Source organism: Gymnoscopelus braueri, assembly GCF_963280865.1.
Source record: "Gymnoscopelus braueri genome assembly, chromosome: 24".
Classification (NCBI taxonomy): domain Eukaryota; kingdom Metazoa; phylum Chordata; class Actinopteri; order Myctophiformes; family Myctophidae; genus Gymnoscopelus; species Gymnoscopelus braueri.
In genome coordinates, this window is record NC_137626.1 from 28,561,362 (window position 1) to 28,576,965 (window position 15,604).

A 15,604-nucleotide genomic window follows, 5' to 3' on the forward strand; every position below is an offset into this window, starting at 1 on the left:
GTCCGCACTCACGCACGCACGCACTCACGCACGCACGCGCGCACTCACGCACGCACGCACGCACGCACACACGCACACACATTCTAATATGAACGTCACTATGATGTAATTATGACATATAGTCTAATTATAAAATTCCCTCTTGGCAGAGTTGGTTGATCAGACCAACCTGACTGATGTCATGAAGGAGGCTAATGAAGGGAATTGAAGACAGCTGGCCCGGTCGACTGCTTCGTGAGGATGCTACCGTGGCGGAAGCCGGAGTTCTATGGAGTTAATAATGTGTGTCTTTCAAGTGTGACTATGTACAAATCACTGAACAATCCAAAGAGCAAGGACGTTGCCGTGTTGGAGCCCGAGAGCAACCACAAAGGTACATGGGGAATGCCAGGGCTTGGGTGCCAGCAACGCTATGGGAAACCGGTAATTAAGCCACGTTTATGTTTATCCCTGTCTCTGATGTGCTGACTGAATGAGCTCTGACTCTAACCGCTGAATATAACATCCCAAATCCTACATGATTAATATGCAGTGGGTTAATTCAGCCATGATACTACGACTGTGCATCTAATAAACACATGTATTGTAACATACACACACACACACACACACACACACACACACGCACACATTCTCACTTTCGAGGATTTTTCTCCTCTTTCTATTCTTGTGAGGAGAACACATTTTACTAGGAAAATGTCAAACACACACGTGTCACGTGTTGAACAAGGGCCTCCCTCTACAGCGTGTGACCGCTAGGTTGTTGACCCTCTTAAACACACACGCACGCACGCACGCATGTACACACGGCACGGCCAAATACGCTGACACATAAACATGGACAGCATATATATCAGTTAAGAAAAAGTTACATGCACACACTCACATACAGTATGTGAGGAAACACACATATACACACACACACACACACACACACACACACACACACACACACACACACACACACACACACATAGCACAGACCTTGATTTTATCGCCTTGTGAAACAGAGTAGGCCCTGGGGCCTAGCTCTCCAACCATTGGGGCTGTAGAATCAGGGATGAGGTTTGACAGCTGAGAACGGGACCTCTGACGGATAGAAGCCCTGCAACACACACACACACACACACACACACACACACACACACACACACACACACACACACACACACACACACACACACACACACACACACACACACACACACACACACACACACACACACACACACACACACACACACACACACACACACACACGCAAGAGTTTATCAAAACAAAAGAATAATAAGCTCACCGTGGAGGTCACAATTACATTTCCACCTACTATTAAATGTAACTGGTGTAACCTGATATAACCTAAATGATTCAAGTGGAATGGTGCAGCGGCTGATGAGAGATGTAGTTGGAGGTGTAGATGTGTTTAAGTACCTCAAACTGGCGCGGTAGCTCCCAGCTCTGGACAGATTCAGCCTCTCTGTCCGGTCCTCTGTGTCTGCCACTGATTCAACAGAGGGACAAGGTCACACAGCTGCCTGGCATATAAATGTGTATTTCTATGTATTTTTTTTCCTTCCAAACATTGACTTTCACCGCATATGAAATTATGCTATTCAACTCAAAGCCAGCCTTGACAGGAGAGTGCCTGTTTTCCCCCCGAAACTGCTGCTCGAGTTCAACTCACTCTCTCTGGCTTTCTCGTTGAGGGCCTTGTCCCCTTGACTCTGGAGGGTGACCAGGGTGAAGTACACGCCCTTTCTCTCCAGCAGTTCGTCATGCTTGCCCCGCTCCACCGCTCGGCCGTGCTGAAAGCCCACGATCACGTCGGCATTCTTGATGGTGGAGAGCCGGTGGGCGATGGAGATGGTAGTGCGACCCAAGCGAACCTATACAAAGAAATGTATGACATGAGTGGAATTATTATAACAATGAAGTAGAAGAAGAAGAAGAAGAAGAAGAAGAGGAGAGCTAGAAACGTCATGTTTATGGCACGTTTAAAACGACAACAAATATAAAGTAACGTGTTGCTGGGTCAAACCAATTTGTCGGAAATAGCCCTTTAATTTGACTTAGTCAACTGGACCTGGCTCTGTACTTGGATCGTCTTTTTCCCGTCTACATCAAATCTCTTTTACCAAAAAATAGCAGATATTCAAGCTCACAGCGCGTTAACGCTGCAAATCTGAAATTTGTGGCTAATGTTCCCCCCCCCCAGATTATGGATGCTGGGGTTCAAGTGGTTAATAATTGCACCCTGCATGTTCATCGCCAGCATGCACACAATCAAAGTGAAGAATACTAGAGTTCACACACTGAGGTGTGTGAAACTTACTTTATCCAGGGCCTCCTGGACCACGGCCTCGCTCTCGTTGTCCAGGGCGGAGGTGGCCATGTCCAGCAGCAGGATGCGGGGCTTCCTGACCAGCGCGCGGGCAATGGCAATGCGCTGCTTCTGACCGCCACTCATCTGACCACCGCCCTCCCCCACCAGCGTGTCAAATTTCTGAGAACACGATAATGCGAGGTGAGAGATGTTATGGACGCCCTACTGCGCATACTTGTAGAGCAGGGGTCGGCAACCTTTTTGACATGAAGTGCCATGTTTTCATGTTCTTTGATAGTCAGTGTGCCATATAAACATTAAAGTTTAAGTTATGACAAAATGGTCAAAATGTAATATTTCCAACTGATTTTGATTGTCCATAGGCTATATATAACAACCTTTATTTGCTTTATTTGTTACTTTAGCAATATTTTCTTTTACATCAGGATGTCATGGTCATTAGACCCACTTATCTCCAGGACTCCCTCCCCAGGCAGAGTTATCAGTTTGAATGAATGTAGAATTATGTGCAGGAAGTAATTTGTATATAATTTAGATGTGAGTGGACTTAATCTAACTGACTAATAGGCCTGTCCCTGACTAAGGATTTGTATAGTCGAATCTGATTGGCGACTAATTGCCAATAGTTGACTGACGCAACACCCCAATTTTTTTATTTTTATATATATATATATTTTTTTTTTTTTAATGTGTTATGCAATAGAGGAACATTCTATTTGGGCTGTAGGAGTGCTTAGTGTCTGATTTAACATATACTATTGGTTTCTCCCAATACATCATGATGGATATCCTATTTTTGGCAAACTATTAGTTAATTAATATAAGGCCAATCTCTCAGTCGAATATATATATATATATTTTTTTAAATATATTTTTTTTTATTCGACTAAGAGATTGGCAGTCGACTCAGACACCCCTCGACTAATTAGTCGACTATTCGACTTCTAGAGGTCAGGCCTACTGACTAAACTAAAGAAAAAACCTCTCTCTCACACTTATGCCAGTGTGCCAGTGATCACCCTCTCCTGTGCCAATGTTGGCACCCGTGCCTAAGGTTATCTATCTATCTATGTAGACTTTTAGACACAGATGCACTATGCATAGATGGATAGTTATTCCATGTCAAGTCAACAGCAGTGTATTATTTTAAAAACTGTGTGCATTCTCACAGAAGCCCGTCCCCTCATCCCTGCTTCACCTGTGGCAGGTCCATGATGAAGTTGTAGGCGTTGGCCTCCTTGGTAGCGTTGATAATATCATCTAAGGAGACATTATCACGACCATAGCGGATGTTCTCAGCGATGGTGGTGGCAAAGAGCACAGGCTCCTGTTCCACAACGCCGATGAGCGATCGCAGCCATTGGATGTTCAGCCCCCGGATGTCATGGCCGTCCAGGGTCACCTGAGATGAAAAAAAAAGAATTACGGTATTGTTGTTATTTTGGCGGTGAAGGGTATTTACCGGTATGCATTTCTGATAGATGATGGTATTTAAGGACCATATCAGTGGTTAGCCCATTGAATACAACTCACTGTAAAGGCAATGAGTTCCATTAATTTCATTACGTGTGTGAAAGTCAACGTTTTTTTTTGTCAACGTTACATTATTGTTACATTTCAATGCATTTTAAAGCATCCATTGATTTGAAAGTCTACTGTTGCTGTAAATAGTCATTGGAAAAAAGATTGATTTACAAATGACTTGTTCAATGAATTGTGCAATAATCTTTAGCCAATATTGACTAAATTATTGAGTGAATTTTAACTTGAATGACTTTGGAGAAATTGTAAACGCGAACAAAGTAAAAAATAAAATAAGGCATTAACAGAAAAACGGTCTGTGTCTTTGTACCATTAAGGCCAGAGTTAGACAATGACATGAATTGCCACCAGTATGATCTTTTAACATATTTTTGGCAGCTGAAGGTGTTTTAGGTCGTTCCGGTGCTTATGGTGCCATGCTACATCTTTGGGTTCATGCTGACTCGTGCTTAACCCTCACGCGGGAGGAGGAACAAGAGAAGGCTAATTTGCTCCATTACGAGCAGCAAGGAATAACTGAGCGGAGGAAGATCGGTTTATAATCTCAGTAAAAGTGAGAAATGTGACTGTTAAGATCCATTAGTTGAATTATGTAATGGGTTGCGGTAGACTTCCATCACCACTGGGACATTTTTAGTCATCCATAAAATAAATCCTACATGGAGGGAGCTGGCAGCTACAGTGTGTCAGGGGAGGGATCCGTCTCAAACAGATGACTCCGGGAAACAGAGTTGAACAGTACTTGATTAAAAAGATAGTGTCTAATAATGTATTGTACTGCTTGCCTCTGTTTAAGAGATGCGATTGAACTAAAGCAGCACGTGTGAAACGAGTGTGTAAAACCTACCATGCCCTCTTTGGGGTCGTAGAAGCGTTGGAAAAGTTGAATGGCGGTGCTTTTGCCTGCTCCACTGGGGCCCACAAAGGCTGTGGTTTCACCAGACTTCACTGCCACGCTGAGCTGGTCTAGGATCTGCCAACGTATATGACATACAGGAATAAATGGGATACATTACAAGCTCACAACGCATTGCGTTGCGAGGCATTGTGAGCTTGTAGATCAGCCTCAACTCCTACAATTCCAAGTGCTTGTCAGGGAGGGGGGTCCCCAGTTCAAATATTATTATTTTGGGGGGTCCCCAGTTCAAATATGAATATTTTGGGAGGTTGCGGCCTGAAAAGGTTGAGAACCACTGTTCTAACATATCAGGAATACCTCTTACATTTTTCACTAGTAAAGTCGTTCAGAGATTGTCTGCAATCCTGCCCAAAAAATCTATTTGGATATTTTCTCTTTTTGTATTCTTTTAGAAAAAAAATATACTGTGATTCGCGTACTGTACAGTGTTACTGTGATTGGAGATGAACTACAGTACCTTGACTTCTGGCCTGGCAGGATAGTGGAAGGTTACATTGTGAAACTCAATGTCACCTTTGACCTTTTCGAGGCTGTATCCAGCCTCTGAGAAGCAGTCGATCTCCGGCTCCTGACAATGACGAGTAGAAAATTGACAACGTGTCAAAACATTGGTGAGGTACAGAGCGCGAGGATTTCTTCTAAATGAGATGTCATGGCTTTGAAAAATGAAATTTTCCACTCTCACAAAAGGATTTATGTGGCGATATCAAACGGTAGTTGTTAAAAGGCTAAATGTACCCTATGTCCTCAATTGTCTTCATTTGACATCATAACATTGGAAAACTGGCAGAAAAAGACTTGCTCGCTGCATAAACGATTAAGGAAGACTCCTTAGACAGAGACTAAGAAAATTGTATTTCTTTATTTTTACATGCTCATAAAGTGCTCTGGGCTCAAAGTGAACAAAGGACAAACAAGGGCGCAACAGTTTACCCATCATAATATTGTTATATATTGTTTTTTACCTGGGCTTAAAAGATCTTTTAATTTAGAGTTATTGAATTATGAAACTTAGCTAAGTACTTACTGTATGTACATATCAATTATAATTATTAAATGACAACCAAGGGGAATGAGGTGTGGCATTTCACTGGTGAAAAGTTGAATAATCTCACCCTGTCGATGGTCTCAAAGATGATCGTTGCAGCCCCTCTTCCTGAAGCGAATGCTTCTAGGCAAGGTGAAGCTTGGCCCAGGTTCATAGCTGCTATCAAAACGCCAAAGAACACCTAAGAATGACAGTGTGAAAAACAGGCATGCGAGATATTAGTTTCATTTATCATCCATGATAGCCCACATTCAATACACAAGTATGAATGTATGATTGTATTTGTCTTTATTGAGAATAGGAAAACTGTGGCTCTGAGGCCATTTTGGTGAATGTTTCCCCCAGTCCTGCTCCTACAGGGTGCCTGGTGTGTAGTGTCCGGGGTCCTGCCTATAGACAAATCCACAGACGCGCTGCCTGTAGCTGCCTGTAGGCGGCCATTGCTGCGGTGTCGCGTCCGCGGAGCGTTGACACCGCAGCAATGGCTGCCTACAGGCAGCGCGTCTGTGGATTCGTGTATACCTGAAGCTAATCTCTCAGCACCACTGCCCTAAACATGTAGTGTTAGTAGAAATAAACACAGAAGCACCCGGGAGGAAGTGGACTAAGAAGGGGGAGGAGCCAAACAGAGTTCCTGTTTCTACACAAAAAAGGAGGTGGTGCCCCAGAGTCAAATGCAAAGGGGGAAAAAAAGATTGACCTGAAGCAGGGCACTTGTTGTGAGCTGTCAAGGGACCTGCCTACCTGAAGCAGGGTGCCCGGTGTGTACTCCTTGGTGCCCACCACCAGTGTGGAGCCGTACCAGAAGGCCAGCGCGTAGCAGAGGAAGATGACAAACCACATGTAGCCTGTGAAGAAGCCCATGATCAGGCCCTTCCTGATGCCCCAGCGCTGCGCCCAGACCAAGTTCCTGTCGTACCTGGAGAGGAAGAAGAAGAGCAAAATGTAAAATGAACTCTGATAGCCTGCAGCTAATCACATTTTAAAAGTTTACAGATCTAATTACACTGATTATATTACATACTACTACTAGGACCACTATTATTTTTGAATTATACAGAGATATATATGGTTAATTCACTGGAGTGAACCCATAGTACAGTCAAGTGAAGTTATGCTGAGCAAAAGGAAACACAATAATGTTTTCACAGCTAAAAATAGAGATACTTGATACCTTTTGAAATCGGTAGTGCTCTTACAGGTAGAATATTATGGATAGAGGGGGAGAAAGAGAGAGAGAGAAGAGAGAGAGAGAGAGAGAGAGAGAGAGAGAGAGAGAGAGAGAGAGACCGCTTCAACGCGGCCGTACAGAGACAAAGCTCTGCTCAGCTAAACAATACTATAACTAAAATACTTTCAAAGATAGAAACATCACATGCCATGCATTAACTGCCTTCGAAAATGTCATATTTACCGCTCCACCTCTTTCTTCTCTCCACCAAAAGCAGCCACGGTCCTGATGGAGGAGAGCACTTCATCAGCCACGGCTCCAGCCTTGGCGTAGGCCTGCAGCTCCATCCCTGTCAGCTTAGCCACGAACTGGAGGCAGAGGAAGGACACAGAGATATAGATCTCACCATAATAGATCTGTTTTTGTTCTGTTTACTGAGTTGATATACAGAGGAGAGGAGAGGAGAAGAGAGTCATCCTCACCAGGGCCATAAGACCGGCTCCAACGCCGATCAGTGGACTAACAGCGATGATGACCAGCGTGAGCTTCCATCCCTTAACAAAGCCCATGCAGAAGCCACACACAAAGGTGGTGAAACGTTGGATGAAGATGCTGACTTGGTCTGCAATGGCATCATTGATCTTGTTGATATCACTGTGTTAAAAGAGAGAAATAAAGGAACAAGATCACAATGATATCAAACAAACAGCAAACAATGTGGAAATGACCACACATGCACACACGCATACATACGCCCGCCCGCCCGCCCACCCACCCACACACACACACACACACACACACACACACACACACACACACACACACACACACACACACACACACACACACACACACACACACACACAGAGCACACTTTATCAATGTGCAAATAAACCCATAAAACTTGATATGCATTTGTTCCCCAACTCACTCAGACATGCGAGTGTTGAGCTCCCCTATGGAGTTACAGTCGAACCAACCGATCTCCATCCTCATCACCTTACTGAAGTACAGTTTCCTGATGATCTGGATTTGCCTGGCCGCGGACGTCACCCACATGGAAATCTAACATTTGTAGCAGAATTAAAGATAGATGTAAAGAAAGAAGTGTGAATAAAAAAGAAGCATCCACCAGATTAGTTCATGTCCCACTTTTCCTTGACATTGCCGGGCAAAATTAGGGTGGCCGAGAAGAAACAATGTAGGGAAAAGACAGAGACACACAATAGATAGATAGATAGATAGATAGATAGATAGATAGATAGATAGATAGATAGATAGATAGATAGATAGATAGATAGATAGATATCCCTGTTGTGTTTTCTTGTTGCGTTCCTTGTTTCTTAGTTATAGTTAATTATTTACATTTCATTTCATTTTGTCATTTTGAGGTAATGTGTCTTCCTCGTTCCTTAGTTGTAGACACCTTTATTTTGTAGTGATGATGTCCTAATGTTTCCTGTTTTCCTTTGTAACTGTTACCTTTCTTATCTCTCCTGATTGTTCTAATTGTTAACCCCAGTCACCTGTGTCCTGTTAGTCCCCTAGCCTATCCCTATGTTGATTGTCAGTTGTGTTGGCCTGTGTCTGATTATCCCTGTGTGTATTTAAACCCTCAGTTCTCCTAGTGGGTAGATGTTTGCTTCAGTGCTCTGTCTTGATCTCTGAAGTCCTAGTAGTATATTCTATGAATACATATTCCAAGGGTTCCCAGTGTATTTTCCCTGGTGCTTCTTACTAGTTGTTCCTTGTACCCTAAAACCTTTGCATTTGAACTAACATACTCTGTCTCTGCCTGTCTGTCCTACGTTTGGGTCCTACACCTCCTGCCTTGCACCGGTCTGTGACAGATAGACAGATGGACAAATGGAAAGAAAAAATATAAGTGTTTTGTATAAGTTGTGTTCCAATAAGTATGGTCGACATTTTGAAAAGTTGATACAAACCTGAAAGTATCCCAGCCCGAATACAGCAAATCCAATGCCAACATAATAGAAGGCGAAATTGGTCATCTCATATTCAATGTCCAGGATTCTGAAAATCACAAACAGTTTCATCACTTAAGCCCTATTTTATGTCTTGGAAAGACTGCCGCTCTACAAGCTCACTGTACATCACTATATTGAAGGTCAAACAGTTTTTTCTTTTGATGCCACAAATTCACAAAGCTGCCGATATGCTGCTTGCATTTATGTGTGCCTCCTCCCATCTCACAGCTTTGCCTCTGACCTCTCGCCTTGTGCTGGGCCCCGCCAACGCATCTCACAGGAGCGGATGGTTTTAACTTTGCTCCGGGTGGGAGTGGGTGGTCCAAAAAATAAACAGTGGGTGCTGGGATTTAGCAAGCACTAACTAGAAACATGCTCACAGCTCCAACTGCACAGACGGCTTCTACACCTAAACACAGCTTCACGCACCTAGACTTACGCACAGCTATTCCGCCTTCACACACAGCACTCTCTCTGCTACTAGGGGATGGCAGATTAACAGTATAGGCCTATGCTGTGATGAGATGAGGCAAGTTTCACATAATATTTCACAGAACGATGAAGCCACACAATATAGATGCCTAAAGGCTATGCAGCTGTATAGCCTATATTGTGCATGAATATGGTATGGATATATAGTTGAGTAGTTAACTTCTAGACCAGGGGTCTTCAACATTTTCAGGCCAAGGACCCTTTGGCTGAGAGCGAGATAAAGCAGGGACCCCCATTATATATTGTATAATTTTTTCTTTTTTTCATAGATTTCATAGGCAGCTTCATAGACTTGTTTCACAGCACTATCATGTTGGATTCATGTTAATGTGTATTTCCAGACATTTAACCATGCACTTAAACAATACTTAGTAAACCTGACCTTTCACTCTGTACTTAGTCTGCTCTTTTTTCCCCCTATACCAAACCACTTTGCCGACAATAGCAGATCTACAAGCCGTTGTGTGCTTGTAGATCTGCTATTTTTGGCTAAAGTTCTCTTCAGAATAGGGATGCTTGGTTGAAGTGGTTAATGTAAAAATCCCACAATGATTTGGCGGACCCCCTGTAGTAACTCTGAGGACCCCCTAGGGGTCCCGGACCCCTGTTGAAGACCTCTGTTCTAGACTACAGCATTTTAAAATAGGTCGATTAACACTTTATTTACATCACATTTGTTACATTACTGGTTCCATGTTTTAACCACTTCAACTTCATAACCTACCCACAGGACCTTCCCTCCAGAGGCTCAGGAAGTGACTGGTTCCACGCGGAGCCGTTCACCAAGTCCCATCCCGACTGGTTTAGGAAAGTGTACGTCTGGCTGTAGGAATCGGTGTAGTTCTGCTTCCACTGGATGGTGTTGTTGAAGCACTCCTTCCTGTCGTCGCTTAGCTCGTTGAGCTCGATGTCGTAGTCAATGAAGGTGTCGGTGAGCATGCCAAACACCAGCAGCATGAGGGGCTGGGCCGAGCCGTGCAGCACAGCGCAGAAGCCGCCCATCGCCATCATCAGCATCTCCCGGCCGCTGGCAAAGCGGAACTGCCCCACACACAATTAATATATATGACTACATTTTGAGATAATAGTAGGCTATAAAGGCTTTGACATTACAGTACATTTTGTCAAGACACATGGATAACGGCTTTTGCAGATATTAAGGTTCTTGCTGCGCTTGGCAGCATCCTTGGCTCAAAATGCCTCCCAGCACACTAACAAGCACACTTGCACTCATGCACAAAAATACACACAGACATGCGGTATGAAAACACTCATGTGCTGTATTACGTAGCTTAAAAATCCCCTTTTTTTCTATGGCCTTGAGGTTAACTTTGGTGAATCTCATTTTAGCAATATTATAGCATTATGTTAAACTTGTTATTATATTACACAATGCAAATGTGTAAACGTTACATTTTAGCAAATGTATTTTCAGAGTGACGATAAACCTTGTTTCCTATAGACAAATCCACAGAGCGCTGCCTGTGCTGCTGTGTCGTGGTGCGGAGCGGCACCCGCTTGGCGGTTATGATTGCCACTCTGTGGATTTGTCTATAGGCTATCGAGGAGCGGCCATGTCTCACACTGGAAATCAAATGGTCAAACCAGGTAAATTCAAGTACAGTAGCCTTACCAGCTGAAAGAAGCCAATCCTAATTGCTGGCACCTCTTTTTTATCCTGGGCTCTGCAGGCAAGAGAAATGTGAAATGGATTTTTAGTTGTTTTAGGCTCTGCATGTGTCCGTAGCACTGAATGCACATGCAGTGACTAGAACATAACTTCCACCTACTTCTCATTTTCCTTGGGAGTTGACATTGTCCTGATTAAGTGAAACACAAAGAAACAAACAGTGAAAGACACTTTGTTTCCCTCATTCAACAATGCTCTGAAAGACACAAAGTTTACTTACAGTACATACAGTAGTACTTACATATAGGAGCCATTTGGTTCTGCAGTACAAGAATAAAACACAGGTTAGATTTTTTACATTTATATGTTGCAAACTAAATCACATAACAGTGTCTCACAAACTTTTGGAGAAAGTCTGATTTGATTTGATTGCTGGAAACCTTCACAAGACACAATAAAGTCAGAGAGACTCTCTGTTATAATACAGTAAATAAAAAGATGGCTAAAATAATTTACATCAAATACTAGCATCATTTCCCATGGAGATGGTTTTCATTCTATAGACATATTGTATAAAGTAGACCTGGCTTGGACAACATCACTTGCCTGATAAAAACAGAAAGAAATGCAGTAATCTAGTCTGGGTTTAAAGCCACTGATGCAAATGACTTTCCATCCATTTCATGTTACATTATGTTATCATTACTTTTATAATTATATATCCTGTCATGTCATCCCAGTTAATTGTCTTATTTCATTTTTTGGAAACCATTGCATTGTTTTGTTTAGATTTTAGAAGCCTATTCTGTTCATCTCACAGCACAAATATCTCAACTTTCTCCCTTTCATCACTACTTTGTTTGTCATCACATTGCTGCTGTCTTCTATCAAAACAAGTGCAAAATAAAAGAAAGGAGACCAGATTAGACTAAAAGGATAGTCGCTGTACCTTCATCTGATAGCTCATAGCCATTGTTCTCTTGTCCCAGCTTCTTGATGCTACGCAGTTTCACTGACCCAGCCGGCATTCTTGCACATCTAAGAAATGTCCAAAATATAGCAGCTTGATTGGCACAAATATATTTACTGCATAATAAATCTTTGTCAGCAAAGATCATGCAATCACTGATAATAGTATCCTAATGTGCTCATCTTTCATGCCAAAACTCACTGCATTCTTCATGTATGTTTTACCTCTAAAGCTGATAAAGTAAATTCCCATGATTTTTGACAAGGTACAGTACATTCAAGTGATTTGCTTTTTACTTGCAAGTGGAAAAGGCAAATTACAGATGACTAATATATATCTATTGTAAAAGCTCTGTGCATTCTTATTTATCATTTTGTAATAAAAGCCTTTACTGCCATCATGTCTTCTCTTTGTCTTCCCTGACAAAGAGAATATAATCCAAGTGTTATGTAATTCATCTCCTATAGCATATCTTTCATACATAACACTCATGAAACTTTTAGCACATCCAGTTGTCGCTTGTACAGAACATGATCCAGCTTAGCTCCAAAAAATATTTTCATGTAGCAAAAACTGTCAGTACATCCCAAGGTACAACAACGTTTCGGCCAAAGAATTTGGCATTCCTCTGGGTTTTTGCCTCATACAAATATTTTTCAGAGCTATGCAGATTTTGCCTTTTTTTTTAACTGTTACTTACTCCAACCTTCTTCTCTCCGTCTCTGGATAAGGTTGTCTGCTAATTTACTGAATTGTACACTGAAGAAACTTACCAGCTCGTTCCCTTTAAGAGCCAGACTTTTTCTCTCTTTTTCTTTCTAAGATACAAAGTCCTTTTGAAATTGTCAATGTATCAAGGTTAATCCAACAGCATTCCTTATGACCAGTCCAGTGTCAAAGAATTCACCCTGATCACCCGGCAGCCAGCCTGTCAGCTTGTCACTTAGATAGAGGGGGACACATACTGTATGTGTGGCGAGCTAAAGTTTGTTGCCCTACCAACACGTGCTGTTATTGAACAGGTAGGGCTCGGTTGGAACTCGGGGTCAGATCGTTGTGTTTGGAGGTAAGTGCCCTGTCGGTTTGTGTTGCCAAAGAGGCCAGTGACCTGGGTTATGCAAATACTTCAACTCATGGGGAGACCTGCACTGTTTTCATCATTACACTGTGAATATACTGTACAGGATGCATCAGGTCAAATTATACCGTGGCTACATAGGAATATTACGTAATCACAAAATGTGGCTACTACAGGCTCTTAACCACTTTAACCCTCATTGACCAGGGTCCCCAAGGGGTCTATACTTGGGATCCTCCTTTTTGTTTCCCTCTACACCAAATAAATCTCTTTGCGAAAAATTGCTGATCTACAAGCCCACAAAGCATCGCAACGTGACGCTTTGTGCTTTTGTGAGATTCATGTTGTAAAGCCTCTTGAATGTTGACTATAAAATGTTATCCACATTAATCAGGATTCATCCTGAGTAGAGATCTGTTCATGCTGAACTTTGATGAGATGAGATATCTTGCGGGAAAAGTTGTGCTCAGTAAGTTTCATGGCAATCTGTCCATTAGATCTTGAGATAACCTGTAAATTGAAAGTTTGGCAAGCCACCAAGGTCGGTGCTAGGGGAAAGGCCAAGAGGTCACCAAAATCAATAGGATTCATCCTTCCTGGGTTCTTTAAGTTTCATGGCAATCTGCCCATTAGTTTATGCGATATAGCCTAGTATGTGCAATTGAATATATTGGCCTATGGATGGAGCTAGGGGAAAGGCCTCATCTAAATCAGAAGGGGCCATCCTCTGCAGAGAATGTTTGCACTGACTTTAGCTAGTTTCATAGCAATATACGCAATATATACTTTGATATCAGTATCTTATGTGCAAGTTGACATTTTGGCCTATTGGTGGGTGCTAGAGAAGGGGCCAAAGGGTCACCAAAATCAGTAGGGGCCACCCTCTGAAGTTTATGTAGGTGCACAGAAAATTCCATTGCAATCCATTCAGCACCTTTTCAGATGTGAGGTAATTGATATGGATTGATTACCTTGGCACATGTTGTATATGATGACCAGTGTAATCATTCTTCTGCACAACAGAATGACGGCTATAGCTGTGGTTGATAATTACAGGAATAAAACTGTCGCTATTGTGAGTTAAGGGCAGGTACACACTGTAGGACTTTTAAAGTGGTCGGGGAGTCGTCTGATCGTTAAGCATTACACACTGCAGGAGTTCATTTCTTGAAATCGGCTGTCATATATCGTTGTGGTTTTCACACTATAGATTGATCCCCGACCAGGGATTACACACTGTAGGATAGTTCACTAGGATGCTATCTCCAGAGTCAGACCCAATACATACATTTGTGTTTATTCCAATTCGTTTTAATCGACGTATCCCGTGATGTGCCTCTCTCCCTCTCCCTCTCCCTCTCCCTCTCTCTCTCTTTCTCGCACGTCAAGTGCGCTGAAGTGGTCAGTGACAGTGTTGCCATGTCCGCTTATTTTAAGCGACTTTGGGATTGTTTTTCTGTAAAGTTGCTTGAAAGTGTAGTTGCTTTTTTGGCCTTGTTTCCTAATGTTGTTTGAACCATTTGTTCTCAAACATTTTCATGGCAAGGACCCCCAAATTAATATTTGTCCGCAGAGGCGCAGACCTCCCCCTTCTGAAAATATGTTGTGCCATAGACCCCCATACAAGATCTGTGTGGATTTGGAAAATATTCCACAAATTCCTTTTCCCCCCCAAAATGTCTCCTTTAAAAATAGCCTATCTACAACGTGAGCTTGTAGATCGTCTATTTTCAAGTATCCAATGTATTTGTATATAGGCTTAAAGTGCTCATAGTCGCTTCGCAGTCGCTTCGCAGTGTGTACCTGCCTTAGATTAGGTGCATCTGCACCATCTGCATCAGTCTTTCTGTCACAGTTAGAGTCTGATTGAGACACACACAACAGCTGACTTGAGACGAATGAAATCCAAAATATTTAAAATAAAAACCTTAAAACACAATACCCTACATGCAGACTCATAGGCTATGGAATAAATGTGTGTCTTAAGATGAGATTTAAGCGAGCATGTCAATGCCAACTTTAACCACACAAACCTCCTTGAAAAAAATAAAAAGATGTTCTCTCTTCCTAGCACCGTAGGAGCCAAGCAGATATATTTTGGACAAACTGCAGGTGAGATAAGGATGACTGACTGACTTCCTGATGCTATGAGTGGCTCATGAGAAAGAACATCACAACTTTATTTGACCTTTATTTATACAGGTGAAATCCCATCTCTTTCACGAGGGAGCCCTGTTTAGGGTAGCAGCAGTACAAAGTTGCAACTTACACAAAACAAACATTTACAGTACATAAAAACACTAACATTTGAAATAAGTTCAAACAAATAGCTGACAGCGGTGGCAGTCTGCTGTAGTAGTACTGTGGACCAATAGGCCCCCATACCTTTATCACTCAACCCCAGTAATGATTTTATGTCAGT

The 15,604-nt window shown here is 42.4% G+C and overlaps 1 protein-coding gene across 1 annotated transcript in view; it reads right to left on the reverse strand.

Annotated features, from left to right (window-relative positions):
• The window catches only part of abcb11b (ATP-binding cassette, sub-family B (MDR/TAP), member 11b), a gene marked incomplete at its 3' end in the record, with an annotated part of 29,224 nt that extends 16,315 nt beyond the window's left edge, over positions 1-12,909 (reverse strand). The window contains exons 1-19 of the mRNA XM_080422454.1: positions 12,878-12,909; positions 12,084-12,172; positions 11,436-11,454; positions 11,295-11,324; positions 11,138-11,189; positions 10,229-10,545; positions 8,971-9,058; positions 7,956-8,089; positions 7,507-7,678; positions 7,268-7,392; positions 6,598-6,772; positions 5,921-6,034; positions 5,263-5,373; positions 4,734-4,859; positions 3,543-3,746; positions 2,333-2,503; positions 1,685-1,886; positions 1,432-1,501; positions 985-1,105 (exon numbers count right to left, since the gene is read on the reverse strand). Of these exons, the coding sequence (XP_080278580.1) occupies positions 985-1,105; positions 1,432-1,501; positions 1,685-1,886; positions 2,333-2,503; positions 3,543-3,746; positions 4,734-4,859; positions 5,263-5,373; positions 5,921-6,034; positions 6,598-6,772; positions 7,268-7,392; positions 7,507-7,678; positions 7,956-8,089; positions 8,971-9,058; positions 10,229-10,545; positions 11,138-11,189; positions 11,295-11,324; positions 11,436-11,454; positions 12,084-12,162 (2,310 nt within the window). The 5' untranslated portion in view covers positions 12,163-12,172; positions 12,878-12,909. The remainder of the gene's footprint in view (positions 1-984; positions 1,106-1,431; positions 1,502-1,684; positions 1,887-2,332; positions 2,504-3,542; positions 3,747-4,733; positions 4,860-5,262; positions 5,374-5,920; positions 6,035-6,597; positions 6,773-7,267; positions 7,393-7,506; positions 7,679-7,955; positions 8,090-8,970; positions 9,059-10,228; positions 10,546-11,137; positions 11,190-11,294; positions 11,325-11,435; positions 11,455-12,083; positions 12,173-12,877) is intronic.
• Between the last annotated feature and the right edge of the window lie 2,695 nt (positions 12,910-15,604).